This window comes from Enoplosus armatus, chromosome 19 (genome assembly GCF_043641665.1).
Source record: "Enoplosus armatus isolate fEnoArm2 chromosome 19, fEnoArm2.hap1, whole genome shotgun sequence".
Taxonomy (NCBI): Eukaryota; Metazoa; Chordata; class Actinopteri; order Centrarchiformes; family Enoplosidae; genus Enoplosus; species Enoplosus armatus.
Window position 1 is genome coordinate 20,846,800 of NC_092198.1, and position 25,619 is coordinate 20,872,418.

Consider the following 25,619-nt stretch of genomic DNA (forward strand, 5'->3'; position numbering starts at 1 on the left):
ATCTTAAAAGCACTCAGAAGCCAGATAGAACCGTATAACTCCAAGGTCATGTAGTAATGTGACATAACATACAGAAATTAAGCCTACCTGTTGACAAGAAACATTTCAGAGACATTTCAGAGACATTTCAAGAGCAAGATGGAACGCCCCAAGAAAGAGTATACTTTTCAGCTCTCCCACATTAGCGGAATATTAACACTGAACCCCGTCCAGACTTGTAGACACCTCTGTTTCTTTAAAGTACTGAGTAGTGTTTAAGTAATGTGTACTTTAAAGTTTACTGAACTACGAGAATCATCACTTTCTCATGTTTTCCACACTGAGCTAAGCGCGGTTTAATGACGCCATTCAAGCCAGTCGCATTATTTTTTGCGTCACCAGTCGGGCGCGTCCACCTTTACTTGATTTCTTTCACATTAACTTGAAAATTCGAATAAAAACTAACACATTTTGCTTTTGGAGGTATCTGTGCATACACGGGAACATCAAAAATTGTGTTAAAAGTGATTTTAAAAAGCACAATCGCAACTAATTGTTTGTTTCTCCGCCACCCCGTCTGGACCACACACTGTAGTATGGACCTGTCCACGCGATGACGTCCACCAATCAAAACAAAGGGGGACACTTTTGAAAGGCAGTCACTTGTGTTGCGCTCGCAGTAGCGGATTGGGCGTATTTACTTTATTATCATTTATGAAAGCTGTATTAGTTCGCCTGCTTGTTGTGTGTATGGTGAGTGACTACCAAAAGGAAAAATGACAGAAGAGTCGGCTGTTAAAGTCTGTGTTCGAGTCCGTCCGCTTATTGCGAGGTGAGTTTTGAGCCAACAGCCAGTGAAGTTACAAGTTAGGAGCTAGCTAACGTTATCGTTACCTATAACGTCAGCGCAAATGCTGACTGCTAACGCTGCTACAGCAATGTTAGTGTCGTTAGCTACATTTCCGACGTTAATGACGAGCCTTTGTTTCAGCATATGATAATTATGTACGCAGCGTTAACGTTCAGCGGAGAAACGTAATTAATTGCTTAACAGTAACTTTATTGACTTGGTAACGTTGACGCTAAGCCAAGCTAGTGCTGTGGAGCCATTGACGTTTAGCGGCAACTTAACGTTAACTCTGTTTTCTGCGTTTGAATGGAGGTTTTTGCTTTGTCTCTTGGGGATGTTGCCGAGAAAGTCTGTGAATGTCCCCACAATGCGTGTATGAATGTGTGTCCTCCTTGTTCCAGGGAGGAAAGTGCTGCATCGGAGACCGCAGAGCCCGCCCAGCTGTTTTGGAAAGCTGATAAGAAATCAATTCATCAGATCGATGATGGGAATTCCACCAAGAGCTTTAGTTTCGGTCTGTTTTGCAGCACGTGCAAGGGTTAAGACATGTGTTATGTGGCTTTGATTAGTGGTTCTTTTGGGATATTTAGTATAGAGTCATAGTAATAAATCTACTGCACGTTCACTTTCCTCCCCTGTTGTTCACAGACCGAGTGTTCACTGCTGAAGAAACAACCAATCAGCTGTACCAGGGCATTGCAAAGCCTCTGGTTGTGTCCACGGTTGAGGGATACAACGGTATGTAACGTGAAGTGAATACAGTGACACCTGTCTCGTGAAAACACGTTGTTCCATACACTCACTGTGGCTGCATGGTGTTCAATTCTGCGTTTGATCCACAGGAACAATATTTGCTTACGGGCAGACTTCTTCTGGAAAGACTTTCACCATGATGGGGAGTGACCATATTCCTGGAGTGATCCCTCTGGCCGTGGAAGATGTTTTCCAAACCATTAAAAATGTAAGAGTCGCATCGCGTGTTTTGAAACATGCCACTGTCTTGTTGTGTGATCACTGTTCCTTCTAACCGATGGCTTCTCTTTTGCCCAAAGTGTCCAAAGAAGGAGTTCCTGCTCAGGGTTTCTTACATGGAAATCTACAACGAAACAGTGACCGATCTGCTTGTTGACAGCTGGAAGAGAAAACCCCTGGAAGTCCGAGAGGCACTTAACGTAAGTGGGCTATTTAGAAGTTTGGGGGGGGGTTTGATCCAACGTGAAATGTTGATCCAACGTAACTTGACACATGGTAATAACAGGTGCAACAAGCTACTCGCTTCAAATACTGACTGAGCATCCGATTCAAAAATCTGAACTGGTACCCTGATGATGTTAACAGGGTTTTTCTCAGCTCAGAACGCATTTTTAATGGAAAACCTTTCGATACAAACTGGGGGCAATGAAGGTTGAAATGATAATGGAGTTGTCTTATTGGAAGTGACCCAGTGTTCTTTGAGCTTGACCCTGTTAAAGACCAGAGGTAAGGTATGTATTAGCCTCTGCAGCTTCAACTTTGTAACATTCTTTTTTTTAAGTTTTTGTTTTTGTCCCCCAACTTTATGGAAGTGCAATACTGAATCACCATAGAGCCTCTTTAAATATTATACTGGGCCTAAGCTCCTTAGTCACATGCTTCAAAGTGTAGGATCACTGAAGGCTGAAACCCTGAAAAGATGCGCTTCCCTACCCATCATGATCACTGAGAGCGTGTCTTGATAATTGCCGTGCGCAGAAGAACATCTATGTGGCCGACCTGACTGAGGAACTGGTGACGTCTCCTGCACAAGCCCTGGCCTGGGTTCGGAAAGGAGAAAGTAAGACCCGAGGCCGTTTTCTGAACATGACAATGATCCCCGCACGCTGTGCGCTGCAGACTGTGCGTAACAACCTGTGTGTTTTCTGCACAACGTGCCTCCGCAGAGAACCGTCACTATGGAAAGACGAAGATGAACCAGCGAAGCAGCCGCTCGCACACCATTTTCCGAATGGTAAGCGATGCCACAACAGTAACATGTAGCATTCTGGGGAAATGTGTATTTCTCACGATCTAGTTTTTCCCCAGATCCTGGAAAGCCGAGAAAGGAGCGACCCAGCATCGGGTGAAAATGCAGATGGAGCCATTATAGTGTCTCATTTGGTAAGCTAGCTCCTTTCTTATTACTTGTATTTGCTATTTGTCTACGTTGCTGTCTGTGTCATTGTTTGGGTTGTAATGAGTATTTGCTCACCAGCAATTTTGCTTCATCTTCCAGAATTTAGTCGATCTGGCTGGATCTGAGAGAGCAAGTCAAACGGGAGCCGAAGGTAAGTTGGAGTTAAATCCACAGACTGTGGCCTGGACACCACGTTGGAGTTTAGTGAGCGCACACAACAGCGTATAGTGAGTTAACAGTAATCCACCTGTTTTGGATATTCCAGGCACGCGTTTCAAAGAAGGTTGCAATATCAACCGCAGCCTGTTCACACTCGGCCAAGTGATCAAGAAACTGACTGATGAAGGCCAGAAGTGAGTAAACAATGAACACGCAAATACTTCCAATAAACCGTGCAGAGTGTATTCCCCAACATTTGGAGCTATTCCTTTTAATAAACCTCTTTAGAGGTGTAAATGGTCTTCCTCCTTTATTTGAAAAGGCTCCAGACCCGTAAGGGGGATCACGGACAAAACATTTTGGATGTCCAGCTCCACATGAAGGAAAATGATGAGAGGGGAAAAAGAGACGCACACTTTAAAAAGAGTTCTCAACAGCCTCTTTTTACGTGTTGCTCAGTCATTCAAGGGGCTGCTAAATATCACCGTCTCTCTCCAGGGGCTTCACCAACTACAGAGACAGTAAGCTCACCCGCATCCTGCAGAACTCCTTGGGTGGGAACGCCAAAACAGTCATCATCTGCACCATCACCCCCGTCACTCTAGACGAGACCCTCAGCACTCTGCAGGTTGGTGAAATACGCAGATTTCCTTGAATACTGGCTTGTTATAACTAAACGGTATGGTACATTAGATGAGGTTCGCTCCTTTCCCCCTGCACATGCACGTGAGATGAGACACTGCAGCTTTGCAGTTGGGTGTATGGGTGGAATCTGCTCCCAGCGTCACAAAGTGCAGCCGTATGAGAATTTAAAACCTACGAGCCAAAACGAGACGGAGAACTCAAAGCAGGTGATGTTTCACTCCATGTTTATTGTTATCAGTTTGCCAGCACCGCAAAGAAAATGAAGAACGACCCCCACGTGACGGAGGTGTCCGATGACGGGGCCCTGCTCAAGCGCTATCGCAATGAAATTGTGGACCTCAAGCGCCGACTTCAGGAGGCGAGTGTCGTGGCTCTTTTTGTTCCGGTTTGACCTATCACAGCCAAGTTTCATTACAGCAGCCCTTTCTACCCTCTGACCTGTGAATGACCCCCCCCCCCCCGCCTCCTCTGCAACAGGTTTCTTCAGTCACACAGACCACAGCGACAGAGAAGAAGGTCCTTTCCCAGCTGCTCCAAGAAAAGGACCAGCTCCAGAGAGAACAGCAAGACAGGATCCGAAACCTGACCAAACTGCTGGTCACCAGCTCAAACTCGGTCCCTGTTCAGAAGGTAAGCGAGACGGCAAATGAAGCTTTCTCTCCATTGTTCTAGTCGCAATGACTCTCGTCCTGTCTTTAAGATGCCAAAACGCAGGGTCACATGGGGAGGAAAGATGCTCAGACTTGGCCGTCCCTCCGCCTGTGATGGCGGCTCGTCCGACCTCAGCTTCGCAGAATCTGTCACTCGGAAGAGGAAAGCAGATTCCTGTCTGCTGGAGCTGGGCGAAGGTAAGCAGGAGCACGTAAAAACAAAACGCTGCACATGATAATTCACCTCATAATCCCTGTTTCACGCACGAAGCGCACTGTCTGATAATTAGTTGGTGTGTTTGAACAGACGACGAGGACTTTGACTCTCACTGGGAGATTCCCGATGAGTCGGACGAAATGGAGATGAGTCAGACATTAGACGGCAGAGTGGCTGAGCTGGAGCTGCAGCTGCAGACGGAGGCCCGGCAGAAGCTGGAGGCCCTGGAGAAAATACAGCCCACAGAACAGAGGGTGGCCGAGCTGGAGCTGCAGCTGCAGATGGAGGCCCGGGAGAAGCTGGAGGCCCTTGAAAAGGTGGAGATGTTGGAGTTCAGAGTGGCCGACCTGGACAGACGGCTGGAAGAACAGAGCCACAGTCAGAGTGAAACTGGCCAACAGGTGTGACGTGTTCAATATACCCGCTCTCTGAGGCTTTCTCCTCCTACTTGGAGGCCGGTTGCTACAGCACCTTTGCATTCTGTTCATTGTTTTCTATCTGGCTCGGTCGCGTCAGCTGGTTTTAGTCTAATCCTCGCACCTCTTGTTTTTCCAGATGAGAAGAGAGTTTGCAGAGACCATCCAGCTGTGTGAAACCCTGGCTACAGAGAAGGTAACGCTCCTGCCGGGACTGTAACCCACCTCACAACTCGGTAGCTTGTTTTGCACGAAAGCGGAGAAAACCCTGTTCACTCGTTATCTTCTAAAATGCCTGTTATTATCAGGTTCAAGGTATTAAATGAACCAGGAGCACGTCTTAATCCAGAGTCATTATGTTGAGGAGAAACTATCGTGTCAGTTCATATAAGACCAGGCTGAATGTGGGACTATTTCAAACCGTCTAAGAAAGCCAGTTGAAGTGAATCTGGGTCTAAAGACCGAACAGAGTGCAACGCTAAAATCCTTCAGGGTTTGATTGATTGAGTTCTGCCAGCAGTGTTTCTACAGTTGGAATCACATGAGGAGAAGCATTTGTTCAAGCTCCTGGAAACCTTAAGGCAACACGTTTCAAGTGGAGATGCCTGCTGCTGCTGCTGCTGCTGCTGCTGCTGCTGCTGAAGTCGACGGATTGAAGTTGTCTTGTCTCCTCTTTTCTAGGACGCGGTGGCTGCTGAGCGCGACTATCTGAAGCAGGAGCTGGGGATGTTCATAGAGCAGACTGAAAGTCTGGAGAGAGAGAAAGACGCTCTGTCGCAGGAGCTGGAGGAGAAGAGAGACACGGACGAGTTCAAGTCTCTGGAGGAGGAGTTCAGGAAAGAGCACGAGGTAAACTCATTGACCTGATTCCGTTCGGACTCCCGCTCAGTGCTGCGACCCCGTCTGTCCGGGTCAAACTGATCACTATAAGCGGGCGGTTATTATAACGGATTCTTTGTTTCTCATGCAGATTACCATCTCCTTGACATTTGTTTTTTTTTTTGTTTTATTTCACGAATATAAATGACATAAACTGGATTTTATTGACTGTCTTCAAAATAAAGCCCAGTTCAGATGAAGTGGCTGCACTCGGCCTAGCACTTACTTTAGTCCGAGGAACTACGATCAAAGTTCCGCCGCCTCATCTCGTCGGCTCGTTCTTTTGGCAGTTCGTCTCGAGCTTGGAGGAGACGACGTGGTAGTAAAGTAAAGGTTCCATCTGTTGTCATGTATGAAAATACCCAGAACGAAGGCAAATGATTTAAACAGCATCTGTAATGAATGATTCCGTCCCAGTAGAAGCGGTTTCCACCCTACTTGGATGTGTTGAGTTTGGCTTTCTTTTTAATGTTATTATTGAATGATTTTTTTTTGTTTGTTTGTGATATTTATTCATTTATTTACGCTGTGTCCATTCTGTTTGTGTCATCTTACAGAACGAGCTGCAAAAGGAAATCTCCAGCTTGAAGACGGCCATCGACTCCTCTGAGCTCCGGCGCCAGGAGCTTCAGGTGAGACGACCTGCTGAGAGGAGTTCCCCCTCAGGTTCATTCAAGTCTGGGAGGGATTCGAAAGTTCTAGACCTTTTTTTTTTGTCAGTCACAGTGCACACGAAACATATGGACCGGAGTTGAATCTTGAATGCATCATGTGTTTTACTCCCGAGTAGAACAACCTCACAGGCTTCGACCAACAAACTAATGTGCGCTTTGGAAGTCGAGACGGTTCCGCACTCAAATTGCAGCCCTGAGCTGTAAAAGTGTACAGCGACGTCTACTCATTTTGACATCTTTTAGTCATCACTGACCCGAAGTTTCACTTAATGTTAAGATACTGAGGGAGAAGTGGTGAATTCTGATATGGAAGATGTTCATTATTCCTGTAATTAAACATTCTTTATATGTTTGGATTTTGTTTTGTCATTTCAAGAACAAACTGGAAAGTGTGTCTGAGGAGCTGAAGAAGAAAACTGTATTTGCAGAGGAACTTCAGAGTATGGTATGTGTGTCTTTTTTTTTTCATTGCAAAACTCCTAAAGGTGCAGCATGAAGCCATAAAATGAGGCAGATGCTGCTCAGTATTGTCAAAGCAGGTTGCATAGTAGTTGCAGAATAACAGTCACATGACTCCACCACACAGCTACAGTACTTTACTCTAATAAAATAACATACTGCACATGGTTGGATTCAATGTGGTTCAACACTGAGAAGCTGACACTATGTTGAAAAGGCCTTTTTATTGTTGTTAATCGTTCGCATGTGAGATGTCTTACGGGGAGTCGCACCGAAAGGGTTTGATGTGTCAGAGCTGAAAGCAGCTGATATCAGTCACTAAGCACGCTGCCTCCCCGCAGAGCGGTAAGGACCTGACGCAGGAGGTGGCGAGGCTCCGTCGCTCTCTGGACGACGCCGAGGGGCTCAGCAGAGACACCAAGAAGGATTGGGCCGTCCTGCGCAGCCGAAACATCGCTCTGGAGGAAGTGAATGTAAGTGGGGGTTTCGTAGTGTTGAAAGTGGTTTCACTTAATGACATCCTTGCTTCCGCTTCGCTCTCTGTGTGCGCTGATGGTTGCTTATTACTGTTTGTTGTATAGAAGAAGAGATTTAGGCGTAAAGACGGTGGCCATGAACCACAAGGCGCTTCCTATCCCCTCTCTCTATCCGTTTCATTTCATGTCAGTGGGTCAAAGGTCACCTTTTTAGTTTTTGTATTTGAACTCTGGTCCTTTTCATGTTTCACACTGACGGAGTCGACATGAAGTCACGCAGACTGACGGGTAAACTCACTCATTCGTCCTGCATCATCAGCGCTACACCGACCCATGTGGGGAAAAGCCGAAACAAAAGTTTATTCAAGTGACTGACGGCCAATCTGGCAGCACTTTACTCACCCAAATATGGTCGTGAGCTTGCAAATGGATGTCAACAGCTGTTTAGCTTTGAATTCTACTAAAACGGCATATTATGTTGCACAAATGAACTGAACGGGTCTGATTGGAAGCAGGCTGACGCGCTCATAGTCTGGTTGTTTGATTGACAGCTTTCTCAGCAGCCTAAAAAGAACCTGAACCCAATGGGCAAAACACACCAGAGTGGGTTTGAACAGGAAATGGTGGCTTCATTGGTTCTGAATCAGTGAGGTATGATTTTGTAATACCTGCACTAGTGACACCGAGACCAACATCTGTGTTTCTTGTCATGATCTCCTCCCCAGCTCACTCTGACCGCCAACCACGAGAAGATGGAGGCCGAGGTGAACAGCCTGAGCGTTCAGCTTGACACAGAGAGGTCACGCTACAGGAAGATGCAGAGCGACCTCCAAAAAGAGCTGAACGTGGCGTTCAACGAGAACACCAAGCTCACCTCTCTGCTAGATGGAAAAGTCCCAAAAAGTAGGTGTAAAGTCAGGGGGGTGGGGGGGTGTTATGTGATGTAAGTCAGCTAATCTGACTTCAGGTCTGTAAAATCAGATGGCAGCTGTAAGAGGGTCTCTGTCTCCAGATCTGATAGACAGCGTGGAACTTGAGAGAACGGTGGCCAACGTGAACAAAGAGCTGGCGGCGTCTCGTGAAGCAGAGGGGGCCCTCAGAGCTCAGCTGGAGGAACTGGCTTCGTTCCAGACTCTTCCAGACAAGGTGGACGGTTTGACGAAGCAGGTGAGTCCACCAGACGTCCTCTAAGGACAGCGTCGGACTGAGGTGGAGAGCATAATAACAGGAACCGGGTGGCACCGCGTGATTTTCATTTTGTGTGGCCTCAGGTGTGCGAGTTGACCGAGGAGCTGTGCGCCGTTCAAGCTCACAGGGACAGCCTGCTCTTGGGCCGAGCTCAAAGTCAGGAAGAGGCTCAGCAGCTCAGAGACGCCCTGCAGACGTCCCAAGATGAGGTTGCGAGAATCCAAGCGGACCTCGGCGCCGCTGTGCTCGGGGAGAAGGATGTGACGCAGCAGCTGCATTCACTTCGCTCAGACCTGGAGCGCTCCGACGCTGAGAGGAGTCGGCTCACGGCTGCCGTTGAAGAGACGGGCGTGAAAGTAAGAAATATAGGCGTTCTTTGAATCCTTGAATCTTTTCGTTTTTTATTGTTTGTTGTTTCCTGGCGTCTCACACCAGACGCAGAGCAGACTGAAGCTAGATTGACCGCGTCTGGTGTAAACCCAGCGTAATGAGGGCGACCGCCTGCTCTCAGAATGGACATTTTTTGTTTTGCGTACCTTGAAAGTGCTTGAAAAGTACTTTTACTCTGAAAAAGCCACACAAACCCTCTAGTGGGGTTTAGATCCTTTCAAAGTAGTAACTCTGGTTTCTCTTTTTGTATTCTGTGATTCGATTCGACTTTGCATACGTTTGATCGTATCATACAGTAACATATGTTCAGTTGCAGCTGTTCCATCAGTATCTCCAATGTCCTCTGCTGCATGTGTGCTCCACCTCTGCCAAAGATTGTTTATGAGGTTTATGAGCATCTTTGTAGTCCTGACAACTCCAGCAGAGTGATACGTCTTCTCTCTAGCTGATGCTTAAACTTTCCCTAATATCACATCAATCATTTAAGTTCATCAGTCTTTTAGTTCTGAATCCGGAGCTTCAGTGTTGGGATGAAGAAGTTTGTGACAAAAACAAGGTATTAACAGTCTGATACATGTTTAATCAACATTTCCGTGAATGTAAGTATATGATGGGACACAGAGGCAATAGTAAAGGACAGGGATCGGGATCGGGACACCCCTAACCCACAAAGTCACGGCCATGTTGTCGTTGTAGCTGGAGGAGAGAGAGCGCCACGTGGCGTCACTGGAAGAAAAGCTGAATGAGACGCGGCAGCTGGCGAAGGATTTGGAGGAGAAGCTTGCCGACAGCGACGCTTCCAGGACCACAGAGGAGGAGATAAGCAAAGAACTCCAAGAACAGGTATGACACGGACGATGCCGCCCTTTTTATTTCCATTAGATATAGACTTGACGGTTGTGTTTCTTGAAGACTCAGACTTGACATTCCTTATCACAGGCGTTTGCTGTGAGTTATTATGTGTTGTCGTTTCATTTCCAGCTGAGTCAGCTGACCGAAGAGCTTCAGCGCGTGCAAGCTGAGAAAGACGCTCTGCTGTCGGCTCAGAGCTCCGCAGAGGAGATGGAGGAGACGTCCGTCACTGCAGAGAGAGAGCGGCTCAGGGCGGAGCTGCAGGAGAATGTGCAGGTGGTGAGTGACAGCGCTGCTTTCTCTGGATGTTAAGATGACAACACAAATGTGTTAAAACCTCTTGATGTCCTCTCTCACAGCAACTTGATGCCAATGAGTTTATTGTGCAAATATGTCTGAAATGAGTTGTCCTGTATATTCCATGTCACCTCTTCTCCAGCCGGTACTTTGTGTTTTTGTAGCTAAACCGGCCGTTCAGTGTTCCTGCTCCAAACGGCTTTTATCCCCTTTTGTTGTTGTTTTTTTGGCTTTACAACGTGTTCCCTAATTTTCAGGCTGCAGAGACACAAGTTCTTGTACAATCTCTTTGCGACGAGCTCCAAGAGCAGCGTCAGAAGAACTCGGATCTGGTGAAGCTCTATGAGCAGAAGGAGTCTGATTTAGGGGAACGCGTAAGTGAGACGTCAGCGATGCAGGTTTCTCTAAACTGATCCTTCGTTGTCGGTGCTCTGACCGTCGGTTTTGTAAATCCTCCCGACAGATGCAGAGTGTGTCGCAGGAGCTCCAGCGCGTGCGAGACGAGAAGGAGGCCCTCCTGGTGGCCGGAGCTCGGAGCTCCACGGAGGAGACGGAGAGGCTGCTCTCGACTGTGGCTTCTCTCACTGCAGAGAGAGACCAGCTCAAGACGGACCTGCAGGAAAATGTGGAGATGGTGAGTTACAGCGTCGCTGCTTTGCCAGTCGGGTTTCTGTCGGCCGTGTTGGGTTTTTTTTTTCTCTGCATGTCACAGCCTGTGAGGAAAATCTGTCTTTACCCCACAGATGATTGACAATCAGGAGGAGCTGAGGACGGCCCTGGAGAAGATTTGCGAACAGAGGGAGCAGATCAAACAGCTGGAGACTGCGCAAACACCCAAACAGGACGGTCCTCCCAGTGAGATGAGCGCACAGCTGGAGGAGCTGCACACACGCGTAAGAGTTTCTTCATGCATCAGGAAAACTGGGTCTCGCACAATGACATCTTCCATGATGCCGTGACAATAACTGCTAACTTCAGCATCAAAGGTGTTCAGTACCAACACTGAAGGCTGATCCTTTATGCAGTACCTTTCTTTGAGACGTATAAACATGTTCAAGTACAATCCCCCACTTAAAGAATTAGTATTTACAATTGGCATCACATGTCTGCGCAGACTCATCATCCTGACAGTTTTCTATAGCGCTGTGAAGTGTGTGTGAAGGTGTTATTTCAGGGGGGAGCACTACAAGACTGTGGATGGACAATGAAACTCAGCTGGTTGAGTCACCAGTACAAACTATGAACAGCTGTGTTAGAAAACAACTGGTTCTTTGATTTTGAATGATTTGAGGGAAACCTAAAGATCACGCTGTTCGTTCTGGGTCGACCTCTGAACGACTTCTTGTCCATAGACTCGTATTCATTGTAGGATTACAGAGCAATCTCCCAAACCAGACTGAAGGGGAAAAACTGTATTTCTCCGGAAAAGTGTAAATAATTCAAACTGGTGGTCATAACGTAAACCTGTAGGGGTTGTTGCATTATCCAGGAGCCTGCCATGTTTCTATGTTGAGTAACACTGAAGAAACATTTTAAATGGGAGTTGAGAATGGGGGGGAAATCCTCCCACTTCACTCCTTTCCACTCACTGCTACAGACACACATAAGTCGGTTTGATAGTTAAATTGTCTGATTGGATGTGTCCTGTGTGAATGAATCCTGATAAGTTTTCCCAATTCAACAGATGAGGACTCTGACTGAGGAACTGGAGAGAGTCGAAGCAGAGAAGGAGAGCAGCCGCCAGACCTCCACAGAGGAGACGGAGACGCTGCTGCGCAGAGTGACGTCTCTCACCGAGGACAGAGATCGGCTGCAGGAGACGCTGGAGGGGCTGAGGCGGGAGAAGCAGCAGCTCAGAGCCGAGCTGGAGGACAGGATGGACACGGTACGTTTCACATCTACTGAATCCAGTATCTACTCCGTCCACACGGAGAAAAGGAAAGAGCTGATGGGTTTTTCTGTCGCAGGTCGCACGGGCCCAAAGTGGGTTGAGCCAGCCAGAAATGCTGACCTCAGAACTGCAAGCACGCGATGAGAAAATAACCCAACTTGAGCAAGAGGTAACAGCAGTGACGTGAATTAAGTGGGCACATGCAAATCCTATGTGTTGACCCACAGCAACAGTGAATGTATCTCTTAACACGTATTGTGGGTGTGTGTGTTGATAATAAGAAACATGTGGATTGATGCCAGCGTGCCTTGTCTTTTTAAAACTCTGCTGTTTGATACTCGAGTGATGGAACGTGGCCATTTTCCTCCGCAGATAGAGCAGCTGCAGGCCACTCTGCAGGCTGTCGGCGAGCAGAAGAGCCAGTTGGAAGACGATCTGCAGCGCAATGTGGAGACGGCGAGGGGGGCAAGTTGTGTTTTTGAGATGGAACGTTTAGGGGTTGAAGTGTGATCACACTGCCGCTAATGCTAAATGTGCAACTTTCTTTCTAAATTTATAGGCTACAGAGACTCAAAGCATTCTGCATTCACTTCAAGAGCAGAATCAAAGAAACTTGGACCTGGAAAGACTAAACCAAGAGCTGGAACAACAGGTTTGTGGCCTGAACACGTTTCACTGAAGCTGTATGTTTGGAGTCCCTTTCCAGAAGAACTGTAGCCCCCTTTGATGTTCTTTGAATCTTATTTTTAGGTTGCAGAGACTCAGTGTCTCCTCCATTCTCTTGAAGAGGAGCTCCAAGAGCAGAAGCAGAAGAACTCTGACCATCTGAAACTCTGTGAGCAGAAGGAATCTGACTTAGACCAACAGGTGAGTTTACATTTGAGTGAAGGATATTTTTTTGATTAAAACTGATCCGTCATCGTCTTCTGACTGCTAGTTGGAACTCTTCCCGTTTAAACAGACGAAGACTCTCACGGAGCAGCTGGAGAGTGCGCGAGCGGAGAGGGATGCCCTGTTGTTGGAGAAGGAGAGCAGCCGCCAGACCTCCACAGAAGAGACAGAGACGCTGCTGCACAGAGTGACGTCTCTCACCGAGGACAGAGATCAGCTGCAGGAGACGCTGGAGGGGCTGAGACGGGAGAAGCAGCAGCTCAGAGCGGAGCTGGAGGACAGGATGGACATGGTAAAAAAAACAAAAAAAAAACAAAATCTGGGCTGAATACTGTAAATGGAGACTGGGGTACCACAAACCACATCGGCAGTCCCATACAACTGTTGTCTGACCTGAACTTGCAGTCATTACAGTGATATAACTGGATTACATTCACACCTGAAGTTGTTTTCTCCTTTCACCCTGATGTGCAGTTTACAGCCCAGCAGTGTCGTTAAAATCCGTTTTCGATGAAGTGAACTGAATCGCATGCAGATTAATGTTAAACTCAACAATTTGTAGAATTCTCCACAGTTGTGTTTTTCTGATCAAACTCCTTTCATGGTGAGAAATTGCAGGAAAAGGAGTGATATAATCCCAGAAACCTGTAAACCTGGTACACAGTGAGGCGCTCACACTGCTCTCTCTCTCTCTCTCTCTCTCTCTCTGTGGTTCAGATGCAGTGTGAGTTCCAGCAGCAGCTCAGCTCCGGGCCGCAGTCGCTGATGGACGAGCAGGAGGCTCAGCGACTCCTGCAGGTCAGATCATGTCACTTCTCGTCATTGTTGCCCCACGGCGACCTCTCTCCACGTTTGATTAATTTTGCTCCCAACAGCGAACAAGCGTCTCTCTGCACTGAGCTACATTGTTATTCTGGAACTGGATGATTTCCAGTTGAGATTTTTTCGCTCAGTAATACTGAAAATGTTAATGGTGCTTCAGATCCAACAGCTGGAGGGGCATCTGGAGAAAACTAAGGAGGAGGTGAGCCAGCTGAAGTGTGACCTCCAAGAAAACGTCGAACTGGTGAGTTTTTCTTTCTTGTTTTTGCTCAGTTACTACACATTTAGAGCTTCAGTCTTCATTTCCAGTTCAGATTTGAAGTGTATGGTCCAAAACTGTCCCCAGCCGTATGCAGATAGTTGAACATCCCAAAACCATGGACACGAGGAGGTCAGGGCTCTGTGTCACCAGTTCAATGGGGGGAACCACGTCTTCACGGAGCTGCTTTGTGCACGGGGACACTGACATGTTGAAACAGGAAAGAACCAAACACAGACTGTTGACACAAAGCCGGCAGGACTCTGTCGTCTAAGATATCAGCGCTGCTGGCACATATATTTGTCTGTATGGTGCATAAGATCCAACCCTCTTGTCACTCTTTGTTACCTGGATCACTAATAAAGTGTCTAAATGGAATGAGCAGGGCCGCAACCAATGATAAGTGTCATCATGGATTCATCGGCCAATCGTTTCCTTGAGTAGCGGTTTTAGTCTATGAATTGTGAAAAGACTGCTTTCACGGGCGGCATGGTGGCGCAGTGGTTAGCACTGTCGCACGGGAGGTAAAGCTGGTTAGAGTGGGTTGGGGGTTCGATCCCCGGCCCCCATCATGTCGAAGTGTCCTTGAGCAAGACACTGAACCCTAAGTTGCTCCCGATGGAGACCAGCACCTTGCATGGCAGCTCTGTCGCCATTGGTGTGTGAATGTGTGAGTGAATGGGTGAATGAGACTTAGCTGTAAAGCGCTTTGGGAACCGTGAAGGTTGAAAGGCGCTATATAAGTGAGATCATTTACCATTTACCATGACAGTTTCACAGCGCACGGTGATCTTCAGCTTTACAAATGACTGAAACAACAGTTTTCTCCGGATGGAATAACGGACTAATGGTTGCAGTTCCCTGGTTGTCCATAGCAGACTGCTGGCCCCTGTTGCTGTGAACTCCTTTTTTAGTGACCTTGTACAGGAAAGAAAACAAAAAAAAGACGTTCACTGGCGTACGCGTGTCCCGGTCGTGTCTTTCAGATGATCGAGAATCAGGAGGAGCTGCGGGCGTCTCAGGAGAAGATCAGAGTCCTGCAGGTCGAGATCAACGCGCTGAGGAGTCGGGAGGCAGAGCTGGAGGTCAGACCGGGCAGTGGGAGTGATGCAGAGAGTACCCTCCGGTCACAAGAGCTCCAAACACAGGCAGGACTATATATCTTCTACATAAAGAACAGACAGAATGAAGCTGCTGCCACTTCTTGACTACATCAACCGGTTTTAGACTCCTATATGACTTGAACACCGTCAGATACATCAGATGCAGATATCATATCCACGTCTTTCCCCAATATCTGACGTTTAAGATTGGCTCTCCGGTCTTTCCTGACAGATTCAGAGGCTGACCGAGGAGCTTGAGAGAGCGGGAGCAGAGAGAGACGCTTGCAGCGAGGAGACGGAGACGCTGCTGCGCAGAGTGGCGTCTCTCACGGAGGACAGAGATCAGCTGCGGGAGACGCTGGAGGGGCTGAGGCGGGAGAAGCAGCAGCTCAGAGCAGAGCTGGACGACAGGATGGAGACGCTACAGACGGAGGTTTGTGACAGCGAGCCACAGTTAGTTTTGCAGTCGGGTCATTTTGAGACCAGACTCGGTTTGGAAAGGTTTACCATGTTGTTGTCCAGCGTAGATCTGTGTACAATGACAAAATGTGAGTCAACTCGGGGGGGCTGATGATGCAAATCCTCAATGTTTAGGGGGCAGCTGTAAGTGGTATCAGTTAAGATATCACAATCCTATAGCGCAGATATATCGGTACAGTCATTTTGTCTATTTATGTCTTTCTCATGTGCGGTCAAAAAATATCTTCTGTAGTTCGGAGGACACAAAGCCAAAGCCCATGTTTGCTTCCACAGATAGCACGGCTGAATATGTCTCTCCAGACTGTGACTGAGCACGAGAGGCAGCTGGAAGACGATCTGCAGCAGAACATGAATATGGTGAGGCAACTGGTTGTCATAAAGGAGTCCAACTTAGCAGTAATCATGTTTTAGTTTTCAGTACACTGCCGACGTTCTCCCTTTTCTGCTCAGGGTGACGTGTTTTGTATATTCGACTGACGAAAGTTAACATTTTGTTTTCAGGCTTCTACAACACAAGAGCTCCTGAGGTCAGTCCAAGAGGAGCTGTGTGAACAGAAGCAGACGAACTCTGATCTGGAGAGACTGGCTCAGGACCGGGAGCGCTCTTTGGACCAGCAGGTCGGCGTCAAACACCTCACTTTTGTTCTAAATAGCAAGAATTTGCTTGTCAAAACAATCCTTCTAACTGCTCCCTAACCTCACAGATGAGCACTCTGACTAAGAAACTGGAGAGAGTCGAAGCGGAGAAGGAGAGCAGCCGCCAGACGTCCACAGAGGAGACGGAGGCGCTGCTGCGCAGAGTGACGTCTCTCAGCGAGGACAGAGATCGGCTGCAGGAGGCGCTGGAGGGGCTGAGGCGGGAGAGGCAGCAGCTCAGAGCGGAGCTGGAGACGCTGCAGACTGAGGTTTGTGTCGGATAGCCTTACTTCCATAGAACTGCATCCATTGCAGAGCTCCTAAAAGCGCCGGCTGATTGGCTTCTTTATTATATCCATTTTGGATTCTAAGACAGGCTTTACTGTACTATGCTGAGAGGTCTCTCCCAGCTTCTCTGTCCTTGCCTCTGCTGACTGACTGAGGGCGGGGGTCATACACCCGCACACACACACACACACACACACACACACACCGAGGTAAAGAAATAATAAATAAGGTCTAAAAGTTGTGATCGGTCAGGAATAGGCGAGGTTTTAAATATGAACAGTTATTTACAGACTGTGCGGGCTAAAACGCACAAGAGGATCAGTGTATATGATGCAATAGTGGCATTAGAATGTGCCAGAAGCCACCAGGGGGGCTTGTCCCCGGACCCCCCCCAGCTGGCTTCTTTTTCCCACTGGCTGGCTCCTGCGTATCCTTGTGGAAACCCTGCCATTGTCGGGATACACCATGTTTTGTGCACATAACAGTTCTAATAGGACACTTGTATTCTCAGCAGTTTCAAGCTGCAGCTGGAGTTAAAAGAGTTTGAATGATGACACTTGAATGATCCCTCTAACTGCTCCCTAACGTCACAGATGAGGACTCTGACTGAGAAACTGGAGAGAGTTGAAGCGGAGAAGGAGAGCAGCCGCCAGACGTCCACAGAGGAGACGGAGGCGCTGCTGCGCAGAGTGACGTCTCTCAGCGAGGACAGAGATCGGCTGCAGGAGACGCTGGAGGGGCTGAGGCGGGAGAGGCAGCAGCTTGGAGCGGAGCTGGAGGACAGGATGGACACGGTACATCTGTGCAATTATTATGAAGTCATGGCTAATCCAGGAACATACGTTTAGAAAAGCTTTAAAGCAGCACCTCTATGTTGTCAGTGAACCTCTGTTCTCTCTCCAGATCTTGGCCATCCAGGAGAAGCTGAGCGAGCAGGAGCAGTTGAACGTGCAGCAGCAAGGTGTGAGAGGAGAGCGAGATGCCGAGCTGCAACAGGAAGTGAGTCTAAAGCATCTACTGCCATAGTTTAAAGGAAGAGTTTGACACACTGGAAAATAGGCTCATTCGGCTTAAGAGTTAGATGTCATATCTGTCTGGTAAATATGAAGCTACAGCTAAGCATAAAGACCGGAAACAGGGGGGACATTTGGCTCTGTCTAAAGTGGGGGGAAAATGGCCTACCAGCACCTAAAGCTCACTAATGAACATATTACATATCTCTTGTTTGATCCACCAAAAAATAAACAAAGTGTACAAGTGACACGTTGTGGCTTTAAGGAAGTCCAGAAAGTGTCTGTGCCTGCAGTTGTAGTTTCCTGTGCAGTGAGGGATTCTTAGCAACGCTTTAGGTTCATGGTGGACAAAACAGTTGTTGTAATAACCCGCAGTTATCCTTGAAACAACCTGCAGGAAGCTTTGTAAGTGGATATGATGACATGCACAGTTTTCATGCTGAACTTAGAGGACAGATGGAAGACATATTTAAAGCAAACACTGTCTGAGTGGTGTGTTTTCCTGAAACTCTAATTTTCAAAGAGATGAGGCTGAGAAGGCCTCTGAGATGATGGGGGATCTCTAACAAGACCCCCCCTTTTACACATTCAAAAACCGTCCGAACCTGTCCCCGTGCCCCTGTTAACTTGTCTGTCCACTGATGGATGTGTCTCTGTCTCTGTTGCTGCCTTCAGGTGCAGCAGCTGGAGGAGCAGCTCCTAATGTACAGGGAGAGACAAAGCCATGCTGAAGCTGAAGCCAACGCCTCGCAGCAGGTTTGTCCACAGGTTCTTCTCTCTTTTCATTCAATCAGGTCGTCTCATTGAGGTCATCAGGACCTCTTTTGTGACTTGAGAGAGCAGCAGTACAGCAGAGGAAACAGAACAGAGATAAAACACACACGAGCACACACATACAGCTCCAGAAACGAAGGAAGCGCAGGGCTCAGTGGTAAAACTGCATTGAGCTGTTGACGTGTGAGAGTAAAAGATATCTCCACAATCAAGCAGAGACATGATAAGTCTGTCCCACAGACTGTATATAAAGATGGACGACATGACAGCTCCCCGAAAGTGAAGCTAAACGTCTCGATCACCCCCTGGTGGCTGGCCGCAGTATAGGTCATAAGCCCCGCCCCCTCCATGTTAGCGGATGGGACAAACTAAAAAAAAATCAAAGTACATGTCAAATAAATGTTTCCGTCATTTTAGGAAGTTCTGCAGACATGAAAAGAAATCCATTTGTATCTTCAGGTTCTGTGTCAGTTGTTCCACATGAGCTTAAAAGTCAGACTGCTGTCTAACCAAACTCCTGGTTTGGCACCATTCAGTGCGTGGATGGCAGGAAGATGTAAGGTAGAATTCTGGGTTTGAGGTTCTGCAGAGGGTGTGAAAGGCAGGTTGGAGCAGAGCCACGTGGATACCACATTGTGTCGTCTGCATAAAAATGGATATTCTAAGTTTTCTGTTTCTCTTCTCCTCTCAGTTGCTCAGTGACGCGAACGCAACTGTCTCAGCACTCAGAGAGCAGCTGAGCAGTTTGGATCAGAGCAGCGGTGGAGACAAGGAGACCGCAGCGTCGCGGCTGCAGGACTCTACTGGGCAGCTTCAGGTAATTGTGTCACCCAGTCATTTGTGTTGACCAGCAGCTGAGAGGCAAAGACATTCCAAGAGTTCAATATGAGTCTGACGCCACTGACCTCTCATCATTGCAGGAGTCCTTCGGAAGGTTCCAGCACTTTATAGACACTTGTTCCAAGTATAACTCCGCAGCCCCGCACAAGGCCCTGAGATTGCAGTGTTCCCTGAAGCACTCTTATCTGCCCTCTCTACCGAAACCCACCATGATCACCTACAGCACGGTCTGTCAGCTGGGACTGAAGACTGTCCAGAGTCTGGGGAACATGACGGTAAACGCCAATGTTTATCTGCGTTTGAAGTTTCATGAAGGTCTTCCTCTTGTGATCAGGCAATAACCTGGAAACACTCTCTGATCCCTGCTTTCCCCAGGCGCACCTCCAGGTGCAAGCGCAGGTCTACAGGAATCTGTTTGAGGAGATGGTGAAGAAAGACTTGGCTGTTTTCGAGGAGAGGCGTCTGCAGGACGTGCTGCTGTGCAGAGTGCAGGCACCCAGCTACTCTGTCAAAGACGAGGATCTCCACGCCCGGTGGGAACACAGACTGGCTGAGGTGCTGGACAAGAGGCGGCTCTACCTGCAGGTGAGCTCTGCTGCTCTGCCTTTCCAAAACAGGTCGCCTTAAGCCCCTTTTGGACAGAGTGAACATTACAGGGTGTTGAGGGGGATTAAATGTTCACAGTGATCCTTTGCTTTTCAACCATTGTGAAATCACAGGATGTGGTCTGTCGTAAACCCACGTTCCACAGGACAAGACCAAAAGAGAAAGCCCAAAGCCTCCCCATGGGTCTGTGGGGGGAAATATCGCCCTCCTTCTCGCTGAGAATCATCAGGTCTTTTAAGTTTCTGTCAGTATCAAAGTCATTCAGCAACAGTGGTCTGTACATCCATGGCTATGCTGCAGACAGGAGCTGCTAACAGCAAATTCAGCCAACAAATAAAAGGCCAACAAACCGAGCTCTAAAGAGAACAGCAACGCCTGTAGCTCACAGTTTGAAGAACTCTTGCTCTCCTGATGGCTTTCATTGTTTCTGTCGTCATATTGGTTCCTATATGTTGGCGTTAGCATGTTTCCATCGACCAGATTAGCAGAAACATCTCTGACTTCCTCCATTTTCACAGATGTCAGTGATAATAATGATAATAACAAAGTAGAAGGACAAGCAGCTCCTCCATCTGAAAGATGTAAATGAGTCCACAGAGAAGCCTCTGCAGTTATTACTGGGGGCTCTGGACGGGATTAAAATCACTGACCAGCGCAGGTAATGTTGAAATCACCTCCCCCAGAGAAAGAAATCCGTCTGAATGTGGCTTTACAGTTACCTGTGACTTCTAGATGACTTGTGATCGAGTTTTCTCATGACTGGTTTTTGCAGAAAATGGCCAGCATTTTGGAGACACTGTGGGCCAACATGGCTTCTTACCCCAGCGATGTGTCGGCTGAGATCAGAGAGAGGGAGAGGTTCCAGGAGCAGCTGCAGGCCGTGTACGCCGACCAGCCGGAACCGGTTTGCTTCAGCCAGCTGGATCGCATCCTGAGCTGTGAGCTGGACCGCAGATCTGCGGTGGCTCAGAGCAGGAAGGCGATTCTGCAGGTAGCGTTTGACACCTTCTCCTGTCGCTCCATGTTTTGGTCCTGTCTGTCTGTCAGTTAGCAGGACGTCACAAAGAAAATGAAACTGTGGGGAATATATTTAAAGCAGGACCATGTGGCGTGTACCCATCGCTAAAGTATAAATCCAACCCGACCCCAGAGGTTACACCGTCTGTCTACTACGATTTAATGGACCCCACCCAGCCAATCGGAATCAAGTTCTTAGCGACGACGGTATCACATTCACTAGGTCACAATATTGATTTATGCACCCCCCCCACACTCCTTTCCAGAAGCAGCTTTCAGTAGCAGGTCGGAAGAAGTTCACTTCATGAAAACGTGAACAGGATTCAGTTTGTTTTCCACAGTGTGTGCGTTGCAGCGACGCTGCTCGTCTTTCTGATGTCATATTGTCCGCCTGACTTCTGCAGGGCGTCATTGATGAACAGAGTGGTCTGTGTAAAGAGCTGAAGCTGCTGGAGGTTCAGGCTGATTCTCAGCTCAGGGAGGAGAGAAGCAAGAGTTCCACCCTGCTGCGGGCGCTGGAGGAGGCTCCCCGGAAAACAGAGCTCTCCCTGCTCAAGGACAACCAGAAACTGGTTCTTCAGCTCCAGCAAACGGAAGAAAGAGTCTCAGTGAGTCGGCCATATCTGTTTTTTAATATGTGCTTATGACCGGTGTCATCAAGTAGCATCATGTAGCAACAGGGAGCTAAAACCAGCACTAAAGTCTCCACCACATTGTTAAAATCAAAGCTTACTTGTTAGCTTTTTGTACTTCACATTTTGGAAAATAACGGTTTGTGACGGGCCGATGCATCTTTTAAACCTGCTGGGTTACAAAACGTGAGCAGCTGATGTTCCAAGTTTTTCTTCTTGTCGACAAATCACACTCCAGTAACAAGTACTGTTCTCATTTAAGTCAATCTGCTGCCCCAAAGAGCACCCAATGTGGATTCATCCGCCGCTGAAAATAGTCCCCAACAAATGCACTATTTCCTCCTGTTTGAGTGACGTCAGATTAAAACCTACCTGTGAGTGGCTGTTTCAGGAAATGACTGAGCCCTTTTTATATATTCGTGAGGCGTCTTCAGTAGGAACCCATGACCTGAGGGCTGAGAGATGGGGTAGGGAAGTCACAAAGTGTTGAGAGGTGGACTTTTCTTTCTCTTTTTTTTTTCAGGTTCTGTGTGTCCAAAACGAGCAGCTGGAGGACGCTCAGATCAAAGCCAACAACAGAGTGTCCAACCACAAACAGGCCACCCAGCTCCTGCAGACAGAGCTGCAGGACAGCCGCGCACAAGTGGAGGAGAGAGAGCGCGCGATCCAAACCCTCAGGAGCAAACTGCGCGAGTCCGAGGTTCGTCTAAAGATCTGTCAGCCTCTGTTACAGTTGACAGAGCACATTCCGAGGTTTGCCGCCGTGCCGTTCTCATTCTGTTATAATATTTTGTCCTTTTCTGGTTCAGAGAAATGCGTCGCCCAGTGCCGTCGAGCTGGAAAAACTTCAAAATAAACTGTTCAAGATGGAGGTGGAGCTGAGTTCAGCGTCTGACAAACACCAACAAGAGTAAGAGCCCTTTGGAAGCAGTCTGAGCCGCTGTTGCCTTTCTTCTTCTTCTTCTGCTTTTGTCTTACTTGTCGACTGTGCCCGATGGGATTTCTGCGCCTGTTTCCTGTCTGAACCGCTATGACCAGAGCTTTGTCCTCCTCAGGATCCAGAGGATGACCACGCTGTTGAATGAAAAGGAAGCGTCCCTGAGGAAACTGAAGGAGACCTTGAGGAAATCTCAGCAGCAAGAAGAGGAGTCGTGTAAGTCGGCAGTGTGTGTGTCTGTGTGTGTCTGTGTGTGTCTGTGTGTCTGTGTATTGTTGTTTGATATCTTTAGAAACACGTGGAAGCTGGGTCACAACATCTGCATTAGAAAACACAAACCTCTGAATAGATGGACTTTAAACAGAGGTGGGGCTAGTGCGGTGCTAATTACTCAAAGTAAGGGGACACGTAAGGACACGTACATGTTGCTGTTACATTTGAACGTGTGTTAAGAGATTGGCACAAGTCCAGAGTACATCCACAAATGTCTGGCTACACAGTGTGCAGCTAACTGCCAACACTGGCCACTGCTGCTGAAAGAGCGTCCGATGTCACCTCACACCTGTATACAGACTGTATGTCGAGGCGTGACAGTATTAATATGAAGGGATGAATTCAGAATTTAGAGCTGCTAGCCTGCTGTTAGCCTGCTGCTAACACTTGGTGCTAACTGACCGGACAAGACGCAGCAACCTGTAGCTGAGGTTTCTACAGTTTCTCACTCAGTTTGATAGATGGCGGTGTTACCCACTGAAAGAGGAGATTAACACTGGCGTGGCCATGTTGAATTCAGTCCTGCAGGGGGAGGACCTTCATGCCAGACTGACCAACCCCAGAGGTTTGGTGATCAAGAGCAGCATTCTGCAGGAGAAGACCAAACTGGAGGAGGAAGTCAAACAGCTTGAACGGAAAATAAGCGAGCTGGAAAGGTGAGGTTGACCAGTTTTGGGGTCTGGAGCTGCTCGTTGCATCTGTTAGTCCTGCTCTGACACTTGTCCCTACCCCCCACCCCCCTGTCTCATCAGCCTGGTGTCCAGTCAGCAGGCAGAGATCGGCAAGTGGAAGAGCAGAGCCGTCAAGCTGAAGGTGAAGAGCAAGACCGAGGTGGACCAGCCTTCGTCACCCAGCACTCCCACCAAAAGGGGCCTTCCCATGACCTCAGAGTCCTCCAACTTCCTCAACTCACCCAAGAAGTTTCTGCTTACGAGTCCCAAGAGGGTCCTGGACTCTCCCAGGAAGCTGCCGGGCTCTCCAAAGGTCTCCCTGCTCGACTCCCCCAAAAGCAGATTCTTTGATGCGGGCGGAAGCTCAGAGCTGCTGTCCAGAACCTGTCCCAAGCAGTTCTTTGACAACTCCAGCCTGGGAACCATTCCAGGTAAGCTACATCTAGTTCACCTCCTTGTTCTTGTTCGTCTGGTGGTCTTAACGTCATAAAGACCTGAGCCGTTTGTTTTGCCAGAGGTTTCCCAAGTTCCTGACGCTCCAGATGCAGAGAAGGGTAACTGCCGTTAACACTACTGTGTGCTTGGGTCATCACTAACACAAGCGTGGGGTGTTGGAACTTCACCTGTCTTCCACTGAGCCTTGAAACCTGAATCGGCACTGGTGCTCACCTTCCTCACCTGACGATGAATTCACTTTCTCTTTTTTAAATAAACCCGAGCAAACCTTTGGCTGGAGCTGAGTAGTATTATATATCAACTAGCTGCAGTTAGCAATGACAAGAAATAAGCAACAACAATCAGATAAAACACACACTGACGATGATCGTTATCGGCACATTTAATAAGAAACAAGTCATCTGATTGTGTCTTTAGATGTCAGACTCTTCTTCATGTAAAAGTCTTGTGTGTTGCAGATGCAGCTGGGGGTGCGGACAGAAAGGAGGAGTGGTGGCCTCAGTCTCCAAAGCAAGAGGACATGTGCAGAACCCAGTAACATGTTCCACGCGTGCAATATTGTTGAAATCGTCTTTGTCTTTTCAGTGTTTCTGGCTTTTAATTGTTGTCTAGTGTCTCTAGTCCATCATTCTGTCTGTCTTTATAGTTTGAATAATAAAGTTTCTCTTGAAAAAGCCATCGCGCTCTGTTGTCTCGCTCATCCAGTGACTGTTTTCATGAGCCAGATAGAAACTAGAAAAAGGAAACGCTAGGAAGGCCTTGACGTACGCGACTGTCATTGTCTGGATTTATCGAACACTGCTCACGTGGTGACGTGTGAGTACACTGTGGAAACAAAATAAGAGGGCGCAGGAGGTTTGTGTTGCTGCGCTGAATGACAATAATCACAATAATATTGTGACCATTTCTTTACTGAATCTATAATGTACATGTTGAAGAAATTCAAAAAGGGTAGGCTGGATCTGAGCTAAAGGTATGTGTCTAAGTTGTTAAAACCTCCAACAGTGATTCGAGAGACCATGGTCTTTCTTCAGTATGTCTGAGGAAAACTGGAATGATCAGAAAAAAACCTGCAGATTAGTGAATAAGTCAAAATGTATTAAAAAAAAAAAAAAGGAAGAAGTAAACCTATATAACCTGCATTACCTAAATAAAGCAATTGAATAATATAACAACAACCAAATAAGAGGGAGCTCCTACAATGGACCAAATTGCACCGTATTTCAAACCTCGTCAAACCATTCAGATTAAAAAAAACAACTTCCGGTTAGAAATTTCAAAATTAATTATTTGAGCTTTACTTTGAAGGACAGTCCGGCAAATTTCCTGTATTGGTGCTAGCTTTAAGAGATCAGACCAATCAGAAAACGTTTGGGAGACGGGGGAGGCGGTGTCTTTACGTTTCACGTCATTGTTTGTCATTTGTGCTTTTGGGCGCGCGGGAGCTTTGGTTATCGAACAGCCGAGTTTGAGGGAAACAAGACGGCAGCAGGTAGGTTTGGTTAGGGCCTGCAGCTAATTCTAACAGCATATTCGCCTTTATATAACGTTATTGGAACACATACCTTACTTAAGGCATGCGTATTAATTTGCATTGTACTTGTCAATTGGCTGTCTTCGATCGGGTCGCATTGTCAGCTGACTTGCGGGTAACTAACGCTGAGTTACTAACTCCTAACTACGCCAGCTTAGTGGCTGAAATGTGACACGAAGACAGAGCCAACTAATGCTAATAAGCTAACAGCCC

At 47.6% G+C, this 25,619-nt stretch overlaps 1 protein-coding gene across 1 annotated transcript; it reads left to right on the forward strand.

Moving 5' to 3' along the window:
- Positions 1-750: 750 nt before the first annotated feature.
- LOC139302313 (centromere-associated protein E-like) lies at positions 751-24,499 on the forward strand. Its single transcript, XM_070925973.1, has 52 exons — positions 751-811; positions 1,231-1,343; positions 1,478-1,567; positions 1,672-1,790; positions 1,882-2,001; positions 2,561-2,642; positions 2,749-2,816; positions 2,891-2,965; positions 3,081-3,132; positions 3,247-3,334; positions 3,639-3,768; positions 4,024-4,143; positions 4,263-4,415; positions 4,486-4,633; positions 4,743-5,053; positions 5,208-5,264; positions 5,750-5,917; positions 6,505-6,579; positions 6,998-7,066; positions 7,422-7,553; positions 8,282-8,459; positions 8,569-8,723; positions 8,828-9,100; positions 9,831-9,977; positions 10,116-10,182; positions 10,784-10,917; positions 11,027-11,176; positions 11,968-12,168; positions 12,251-12,343; positions 12,547-12,630; positions 12,734-12,826; positions 12,925-13,041; positions 13,136-13,357; positions 13,789-13,863; positions 14,048-14,131; positions 15,133-15,294; positions 15,482-15,682; positions 16,434-16,634; positions 17,247-17,447; positions 18,342-18,422; positions 19,132-19,257; positions 19,361-19,555; positions 19,656-19,865; positions 20,659-20,877; positions 21,308-21,511; positions 22,059-22,235; positions 22,345-22,445; positions 22,591-22,688; positions 23,266-23,401; positions 23,498-23,847; positions 23,932-23,970; positions 24,331-24,499. The coding sequence occupies exons 1-52, from the start codon at positions 756-758 to the stop codon at positions 24,408-24,410; spliced, it is 7,080 nt and encodes a 2,359-aa protein (XP_070782074.1). The 5' UTR covers positions 751-755; the 3' UTR covers positions 24,411-24,499.
- The last annotated feature ends 1,120 nt before the right edge of the window (positions 24,500-25,619 follow it).